Consider the following 10,276-nt stretch of genomic DNA (forward strand, 5'->3'; position numbering starts at 1 on the left):
CCTTCTATGGTCTGAAGATAGGTCTAACAGAGTAAAGATCCAGTCAGTTAAAAGGCCCAACAAGGCCTCAGTATCAATATACAACATTATGGAATTAATTGACATAGTATTGGGTAAACAATATGTTAAAAATAATGCAAGTTCCATTCTTCGAAACATCTGGGTTGAGACAGTATCAATGACAGGTTCAAAAAATAACAAACCACCAAACAAAAAATTACAGGTTAAATCAAGGCAAACATGTGGTATCTAATCTTTTGGGATTTGCTCATTTCCCTTAGCATTATAGTTTCCAGTTGGGCCCATTTAGCCACAAAGAACTGCATTTTGTTTTTTTTAATAGCTGAGTAGTATTCCATGGAGTAGATGAACCAAAGCTTTCTTATCCAATCTTCTGCTGATGGGCATTTCGGTTGCTTCCATGTTTTTGCAATTACTGATTGTGCTGCAATGAACATAGGGATGCATGTTGGTTTGTCGTAAAACAGGTGTTTTGGATATAATCCTAGGAGTGCTATTGCTGGGTCATATGATATGCAGATTTTGAGTTGTTTGAGTGTTCTCCAGACTGATTTCCATAAAGGCTGTACCAATTTGCAGCTCCACCAGCAGTGGAGTAGGGTTCCCTTTTCCCCACATCCTCGCCAGCAAGCGTCGTTGGTGTTCTTGTTTATGTGGGCCAATCTTACTGGTGTTAGGTGGTACCTCATCGATGTTTTAATTTGGATTTCCCTTATTGCTAGGGAGCTGGAACATTTTTTCATATGTTTGTTTGCCAAAAAGACCTAAACCTACATCCAGAAACCTTCAAACTCTTGCAAGAAAATGTAGGAAATACCCTGCAAGACCTAGGAGTAGGTTCCGACTTTCTAAGAAGGACACCAAAAGCAATAGCAGTTGAGAACAGAATAAACAAATGGGACCTCATCAAACTAAGAAGCTTCTGTACAGCAAGGGAAACAATCAACAAAGTAAAAAAGCAACCCACAGAGTGGGAGAAGATCTTTGCACACGATATAGGCGACAGGGGGCTAATTTCCAGGATATACAAAGAACTTCAAAACAACCAAAAAACCAAAACAAACAAGCCACTTAAGAAATGGGCACGGGAAATGGGCAAACATTTCACAAAGGAACAAGTCCAAATGGGCTCTAGTTCTAATCCCGGCAGCCCCTCTTCCCTTCCAGCTCCCTGCCTGTGGCCCGGGAAAGCAGTCGAGGACGGCCCAAAGCTTTGGGACCCTGCACCCGCGCGGGAGACCAGGAAGAGTCTCCTGGCTTCGGAATGGCATAGCATCGGCCGTTGCACTCAGTTGGGGAGTGAATCATCGGACGGAAGATCTTCCTCTAGTCTCTCCTCTCTGTATATCTGCCTTTCCAATAGAAATAAAATAAATCTTTAAAAATATATATATATTGTCATGTCTTTCTCCAAATATGATATCTTACTATGTCTTCGTGTGAGACAGTGAAATGATGCAATACTTGATGACATGAAATGAGGTGAATGAGGCAGGGGATGTGACACATGCTAGGCTTCAACAGGAGTTCTTTGAACAGACTACTAAGATATTGTGAAAAGTTTTGTTATATAACGTGATTATCACATGCCTATCATGTGGCAGCATGTGGGACATGTCTATGCTGGACAAGGGGAGGATTTGGATTCAGGGAAAAACTTGGAAATGCCAAAAATTTTTCTATTTGTATAAAATGTATAAGGCACAGGGTGCCCTTTATTTTCACTAGGCACTGGCTCTCACCATACCTTGAAATGCAGCTCCAGCCCATTGGGGTGTTCAGATCAAAGCAGGCTGGGTCAGGTGTCCTGTCCTAGGGATATGAGGGTCCCTAAAACACAGGTTGTCTTAACATACTCCAGAGGGTCTGGAGGTAATAAACAAACCATGGATACAGGAGCTGGAGGTAATAAACAAACTATTTGACCTCTGGGCATAAAAATGCCAGAGCAAGTCAGTGGCATTAGGTTTGGGGTACACACCTATTCCTTTTTTTTTTCAGGTTTACAACATGAGAAGCAAAAGAGCAAACATAACAAGAAATGGCTAAAGTGCTGCTACCTTTATTATCTTTACCTAATGTGGCATTAAACATAGGGCTGTGAAATGAAATGAAACCATGCTTGGTAAAAATTAGAAAAGAATAAGAGATAAGGAAGTGAGAATGTGGGCAAGAGGAGGAATGTGGGCAGGAGGGAGGTTGGGATGGGAAGTATCAGTAAGACCCTAAATCTGTATTAACATATATGTGGACATTGCTCACTTTGTATAAACACATGAATTAAAAAGAAAATCGAGTGAATTGGGTAGTTCAAGGCCCACAATCTTGTTTTCTGAATGTGAAGTGTCTAAGCTAATGAATGTTGACTCCGGTGGGGAGCCAGGCTATTATTTTGTGTGTTTTGGGGTGCTGGCCCAGCCCACAGCGAAAGGCACTCTCACTTAAAGCTGTTCCTTTTAAGGTGAACAGCTGTAGTGAGCTGTAGAGCTTCCTGGCGCTTTTATTCCCAGGAGGTATTAATTCAAGTAATTTGACTGGCTCTACTGAGATGATGCAAAGAGGTCTAATTCTAAAAATTCTATACATATGACCTCCCATTTTGCTATCAATTTTTCATAGAGGTGTGATGATTGACAGAGCATTAACCACAAAAACAAAACCACATGTGCCATTTGTCATGAGAAAGGTTCTCATTTCCTTGAAGTAAGGCTTCTAGATGGTTTTCAGTGATGACGTTCTGGAACCTGCACGCCATAAATCATTACTTTATAAAGGAGAAGCAACCTCCCCAAAGTCTGGACTTTGCATGCCATGTTGAAAAATGTGTGGAAAGCAGGAGCTTACAAACATGGACCACAGGACCTTGGGAAACAGGGGCAATCAAATGCAGGCAAAGGAAGCAGAGTGGAGGGGGAGTCAAAATAAAACGAAAAACAAAATCAGGAACTGAGAGATGATCTATCCCAGCTAGTGTATATAACAAATCACGGGCAAATTTAAGATTCTATCCTTCTGAGTATGACAAAACAAAGTAACACCTGTAAGCTCTACTGTAAGAAGAAACTGTAAACCCTACTGAGACCTGGTAAATACTGTCATCACTGTCATTTTTTCTTCAAGCTCCAACCAGTAGTTGAGCTTGTAGAGACGTTAGGTGGAATACTGGATCAGTGAGCACTTTGCAACCATGACATACTGAGTAAGCAATGAACTTGGACAAATCAAGGGGTTGGATCCTCACAAGGTGACAGCCTTGGAATAGCAAAGGTCCATTGGTCTTGGTCACAGGAAGCTGTCTGCAGCCAATCCTTTTTTCTTTATCTATATGTTCCTCATATATTAACAGGAGAGTCTTATTATTTAGGTTTTATTATTGTTTTCTATGATACAGTTTTTGTAGATATAGGGACTCCCTCCTTTTACCTTCCTTTTCTCCCTCCTCATTCTCTTCCCCCACCACTTCTCCCCATATTATTACAATCATATAGTCCTTCAGCTACTGACACAATACCGGCATTCTGCTGTTGAAGTGTATCATGGTATTGTAGGTAGAGGCAATGGAAGAAAATATAGATCAAATTGTCAAGGTATATTTAACAATTGCATTGTGAGTTCTTCTTTTATTTGGGAGTAAAGATGTATATTGCAGCACTTCTTCATATACTGGTTCTTCAGTCTCCATTATTGAGTTCATCTATGAGAATGTATGTATATATTTGTATAACTCCACAGCTATTTGTTTTATGCTCTGCATGAATGTTGCCTTAACTCAGAGAGAATATGTGGCATCAGTCCTTTTGAAACTGACTTATGAGACTGGCTTATTTCTCCTTTTGAAACAGGTACTCTAATACCCTGCCAAGCTCTCTTCGGAGTTCTAATAGTCTCTTGATTGACTCTTTTTGAAGGCAGTTGAGAATGTAAACAGAGGACTTGACAGGCCACATGTGCCCAGGGAGTTATAGCCACTAGGTCAGGGTTAGTCAGAACAGCACAGCTGAAGCTGGACAACAGCCAGAAATGAAGGGTCTGCATGCATCAGGCTTGGAGTGCAGGTACCCCAGTTCAGTTCTGCTTCCTTCACTCACATGATCTTCAGCCTTAACTAGGTTAGAAATCCAACTGTAGATGGTAATGGTAAATTTCTTTTACTCCAGATGTTGTTCACCTCCACCCTGGGGACACAAGACCAAGATTAAGCAGAGATGTTGAAGAAAAAAACGGGCCCAGAGGAACCAGCACACAGACAGTACCTACTGACTGGCAACATTGGTGAATCCCCTCCCCCAACAATCTGGTACCATAACTGAGCAATTTTAGATTTCTTATTTTAAAATATTAAAATTGTAAAAAAAAAATGAAATAATAGTGGAGACAAATAACATGACCAGGATTTGAGAAGCACAAGAGTAATTTGCATGTCAGTTACAAAGACATGCATGTGCCTAGGCCCAGCTAGCTATCACTGACGACTCTCAAGTAGCCCTTGTCTTCCTGAATCTCATTCTTCATTGGCTGTACATAGTCAATGCCACCATCATTAACCCTGTGGTCCACCTGCAAGCCAGCACCTGTCATGCACAGACTGAAGGCTGATTCTATGCCTGGGAGCTCTACTCTTTCCCATGTCATGGACTCCAAGTTCATGGCCACAGCCACCATGTCCTCCATAGGTGACATTACCTGGCAGCTAACATAGGTGCAGGTAACTGGGGGGTTGGGGGGAGAGGAGGAGGAAGGTAACTAACTTGGGGGAAAGGGTAAGGGCAACCTACCTGTTCCTGTTTCCTTCTTCTTCCCCCACCGAGTCTTCCAAAAGTACAGTCCAGCAAACAGGATCAGCAGTGCAACCAGAAGAGCACCCCGAATTACTTGCCAAAGGATGAAATGGTTCTGTCCATGAGACTTTAGTTCTGTGACATAGAACTATCTTTTAGATAGAAAGTTCAAACACTTAACTAGTCTGTTGAAGGCCACCTAGTGCAAAGCCCCCTTTTCTCTAAGTTCCTTGAGGACAGGGACTTGTCTTCCTTTTCACTGTGCTCCCCCACAACACATAACAGGCACTTAGAGAAGTCTGCAAGTGAAACACTCCTGGGAGGAAGGAGTAAGGACATGGCCAGGGACAGACTGCACAGACAAGAGCTCAGGCAGACACTAGCAGGACAAAGAAGCTGGACTGGTAGACCTTTTTTGCTTTGCTTCTTGCTAGGAAAGCATCTGCTACAACAAGAGGCTGAGAGCTCAGGTTCTTTGTAAGTGAGCACACCCCCAACCCACCACAGAGAGTCCCTCCATGGGACCAAGGTGACCTTAGACTAACTGGGGGAAATGTGGTCATGAGTAGGTGACTGTGGTGAACAGAGGGACATTATAGCTCACACTGACCAGAGGAAGCCGAGTGTGGTTTAGACACTCAAGGGAGATGATCATCCTGAGGTCAGACCTGCAGTAGAAGCGGCAGGCACCTATCCACCTGCATGGGCATACATGGGCCAGGCATGCATGGGCCAAGCCATGCACAGGGGTAGGAGAACCTGAACTGGGCAGTGAGCACCCTAAGACCAGGGTTAGGGGGTCCTAGAGGCTCATCCATCCTTGCTCCTGCATGCCTTCTCTTCCTCTGCTTGGGTTCTAATGACTCATCCAGCCTCCAGAACTCTTTGATGCTCGAGGTAGGGCTTCCCATGTGCTTTATATATCTGGGTGATGACATAGATTCCAAACAGGCACAGCTTCTATGCAAGTATATTTAAGGACTATAATAAGACTGCAGTCATTCACTGGAACAGAACCTCTTAGTCCCACCATGGGTACAGCCTTGGAATTTCTTGAATCTTCCCAGCCTTGCCTATCTCCTCACCTAACTGCATTCTCTGCCAATCATTTTAATCACCCTTGCTCATACACCACACTCACCCTTCTGTGGACAGATGCCCCTCAGGTCTAAGGTGGCATTCTTCTGGTCTACAGGATTGCTGACCACACAGGAGAGATAGCCATTCCACCGGTCTATGGGCAGGCTCAGGCTCAGATTCTTGGAGTGAGGGGTTGGCCCCAGTGTCCCATTCTGCCCCAGATCATTGCTCATCCAAGACACAGTGAGGTCTTCAGTGTACCCCCCGGTGTCACACTCAAAAGTAACATTGCACCAGCCTGATGTGCTTGATGAAGAATAAGTCTGAATCTGGGGGAATGGAACAGGCTCTAGGGTAAGAAAGGATGAAAAAAAAACTAAGCTTTAGGACTGGAATAAAGGATGAATAAAAAACAGGTAAAAATAAGGAAATAAAGTATAGCACTAATCAGAGAAATCAATTAAGCTTACATTCATGTCTATAATATTATTCATTACATGATAAATACAATGAAACTTATGCATAGCTTCCAAGTGCTTTTTACTAAAACAAATCTGTTCTTTGTTTCCATTTCCACACATTTATAAGCATCTTTTCATATGAATGTTTACATATACATATTTATAAAACTGTGTATACATATATATGATTATAACATGTGATAGAATGACATTATGATGAAAAATACATGTTAAACCCTTGTTAGGCCCAGAAGAAGAAATGAGTTTCTTGAGATGTTGCAGCAAAAAATTTGTTTAGTAATTAAAAGGATGAAAGTAAAGGGTTGTATAACTTTCAAGATCCTAGAGCAGTTTGAAGCAATGAAAAGGAGAATATTAGATGCAGAAATGTTAAATAAGTTGTTGGTAGTGGATCCATGTATATAAAACAGAATTGAAAGACATCTGAATGTATTGCATGCCTCTATTAAAGACCAAGACTCTCAGCTTAGATAAATCCAATGCTACTCATATTACCTAGTAATACACATTTGAGGTTACAATAAAGATACAAAAAAAGTCTTAAAAGAGTCAAGAAAATTATTACAGATGTAGAAATTGTTATTCCAGACCAAAAAAAAGATTAAAATGAAAAGAGAATTCTATAAACTTAACAACATGTACCATTAATACAATTTAGAAATGAGTAGATTGATACAAAATAAAGTGAAACAACACAAACACACACACACAATGACGAAAGTGCAAGGATAAGTTACCAAATCCACTGTTAAACAGGAAAGATGTACACAAATCAGAGTGAAGGCCCTATAACAGCTGGAAGCAGACCAGAATGGCCAGGAGGAAAACCCAGGAGGGAGCTCACTGCAGACTCACTCCCACTGCCAGCTCTGCTATTGCCTTCATCTATCATGGCATCAATAAGCTGGTTCTGTCTCTGGGTGTTTGTTTTGGTTGCAGTTCTGACCAACAAAGCAAGAGAGAAGAAGTTAGATGGGATGAAAGGTCTTCAGTGGTGGAAAGAAAAAAACCTCAATACAAGACAGACTTGTCCTCTTGCCCTCCTGTTTGGCCGTGTTGGTGGATGCTTTCTGGAGAAGCAGCCATTTTATAGCAGTGAGGAAACAAGCATGACCATAACTTTTGCAAGGATACCAGAACAGAAGGAATGAGTCAGTGATGAAGCTGAGCAGCTGGGCCATCACTCTCCTCTGACCTTTTATACATGAGGAAAACAAACTCCTCTTCACGTAAACCTTTGAAAATCAAGTTATATGTTCATATAGTCAGGCATTTTCCTTATTTATACACATGGAGAACAACAAAAGAGTAACTATTCAATCAACAAAATCAAAAGTTGATTTTCTTAAAGCACTAATTAAAAAAAAATACTGCTAGATACAACTGGAAATATTAAAGTCATCAGTAAATGATATTAGGAATGAGAAGTGAGGTGTAGCTAAAATCTAGAAAAGATATTGAAACAATTAAAGGAAATACCATATCCAATGCCTACGACAAATTTGAAAATGTAAATGAAACAGTATAAATTCAGTTAAGTTGAGGCAGCAAACATGAGCAAACCTATAGACATGGAAGACATTAGAAAGTTTTTAAGACTGAGTACATCGCGCCTCAACCTTTTGGCTAAGATTAAGTGAAGACTGAGTGCCACCAAAGGGCCAAGGGATGTAAACTTTGTGTTTCATACACTGCTCCAGAGTTTAGAAAAAAAGTAAATTACTCCTCAGGTCAATCTTAAAGTATAATTTAAGTTGAATATTCACATCAGATAATGAGAATGCCAAAAACAAAACAGAACAAGTCAAACACACTTATAAATCCACTGGAGCAGTATAAGAGGCTTTGCGGATGCCAAGGAAAGCAGAGGGCAGATTTTGTTCTCAAGGAAAGAGCATCTCACATGGCTGGCTCCAGTGTACAGCAGACAACATTAAGATCCAGAAAAGAACATGTTAAAAGAACCTCGACATTTCAAAGCACAAAGGCTCATTCTAGGGGCACAAAGCTCAGGGTTATTTTAGAAAATTCAGTTCTGAAAGCGAAGAGGCAAGGGAGTGACACCATGAGGTTCAGATCTGTGGAAATGAGGAGGAAGTTGGCAGCAAGTGGCAGAGGGCCTCCAGTGCCAAGTGCAGCCATTAGTTCCATTTGCAATGTGAAGTAAGTAAGTGCAGTTGGAAGATCTCTTTGGGGCACTGGTGCATTATCAGGGAACAAAAGAGAATGTAGGGAAACCAGCTAGTAGGACTTCTGGGATTTTTTCTGGCAATTTCTTTTCTGCTACAACCTTGTGTTTTTTTGTATTTGATTATCAATCATAGCACTCTGGGCTTGGTTACAGGTGAGTGTAGAAGTTTGGCTCTTGCCAGTGCGAATTGGCTATTGCCTTGACAACTGACCAACAGGAGTCATCATGGAATCTAAGCCTAAGGGTATTAGAATTTCTTCTGTATGGAGAGGGTCCACAAAGCCTCTTCATTCTCTGGTTGGATGGGATGCATAGCTGCCAGTGGACTGCATGGAGAAGACCAGGGGAGCAAAGCTGATCAAAGGGTGGAAAGGAGACAGAGTTAGAGAGCAACTGGTCCCACCAGAGAGAGGAGAGAATACTCATTACCTTCCTCATCCCCACGAGCTAGAGAGTCAGAGGAGATGCTTGCTGATCTTAGTGCCTATGAGCTCTGTGTCATCTTGATAATATAAACTGTCTCTGTTATCTTATTTGAGCAGATTTCCATTTCTTGCTGCCAATGAAACAGGATAAAACTGTATTCCTCTGAAAGCTAAGCTTAAAATTTAACAACCAAAAGAACAAGAGAAACAGATTCAAGAATGAGAAGTCTGAGGCCAGGGAAGTAGGTGGCATTTTTCACATTCTTTACTCACCAAATACCTCAACTCAGACACTCAATCCAGTCACTCCAGGCTCTTGTTACAGGTGTTCCTACCTCCCATATTGGAATCCCTCAACCCTCCCCAACTTCCACTACGTGAGGAATTGTGGGTTATGCAGGGGAGATGTAGGAGATGGATATTCCCAAGAAATCCACCAGTCATCCTCATCCACTGAGTCACCCTCTGCACCTTCATCTTAGATCTAAGAGATAGTTTTGCCCTTAGAACTCTACAACAGGACTGCAGATCAATTCATCTAAACCCGTTTCACCTAATAACCAGTTCCAACAGTCAAACTCCTCAGTGTTTTTCCGTCATCTTTTCAATGTCCAATATTGAGGTTCTCTTTTTGCCCACATTTCTCTAATAAGAATTCTTACGTCAGTTTTTGAAACAACGAAATAATAGTATTTGTTCTTTTCTGTTTCTTAATTAACATAACATTTTATGAATGAAAATTCTTTTATCCCTTTGGGTGGCTTTGCTTCTCCCTTTTCTTGGATTCTTAATTATGCAATTTAAGAAACTTTAGCTAACTTTTGCTAAAAGGATCTTTAAAATTTAGTTTTTATTTTTAAAGCATCAAAAGAGAGATGAAAAAACTACTTTGGGCTTATTTATTTAATGTTAGGTTAATTTTATTAATAACTGTAAATGTGTCTTTTTATCATTTGTAATCTCCTTTTTCAATATCACAGTTGAAAAGTGGCCTTTCCATGCTTATATACATTTATTTAGATAAACTCCATGACATTAAAGGAAATCAGTTTAGATTAATTTATTTTAGAAAGGTGGTTGTTGGGATGCTGGGTTGGGTGAAGACCCACATCTTACCATATACACAGAGTCGAAAGGTCTTCTCTTGAGATTGTCCTGACTTGAATTTGACTTCTGCTGTGTACAGCCCATTCATTTCCACAGTGAGATTCTTGATGATCAGGAAACCCAGCTTTGTCAGGTTGAATCTCTTCTTGATGTTTTTAATGTCATACCAATCAGGATCAGGGGCATCAGGCT

At 41.0% G+C, this 10,276-nt stretch overlaps 1 protein-coding gene across 1 annotated transcript; it reads right to left on the bottom strand.

Annotated features, from left to right (window-relative positions):
- Positions 1-4,116: 4,116 nt before the first annotated feature.
- Positions 4,117-10,240, bottom strand: LOC121171580 (SLAM family member 5-like). Its single transcript, XM_041003311.1, has 4 exons — positions 10,094-10,240; positions 5,941-6,228; positions 4,797-4,934; positions 4,117-4,196 (listed from the first exon to the last, which is right to left on the bottom strand). Exons 1-4 carry the CDS (start codon positions 10,170-10,172, stop codon positions 4,186-4,188), a joined length of 516 nt encoding a protein of 171 aa, XP_040859245.1. The 5' UTR covers positions 10,173-10,240; the 3' UTR covers positions 4,117-4,185.
- Positions 10,241-10,276: the final 36 nt, after the last annotated feature.

The sequence above is a fragment of the Ochotona curzoniae genome, unplaced genomic scaffold (genome assembly GCF_017591425.1).
Source record: "Ochotona curzoniae isolate NIBS_2020 unplaced genomic scaffold, NIBS_Ocur_1.0 scaffold_2683, whole genome shotgun sequence".
Lineage (NCBI taxonomy): Eukaryota > Metazoa > Chordata > Mammalia > Lagomorpha > Ochotonidae > Ochotona > Ochotona curzoniae.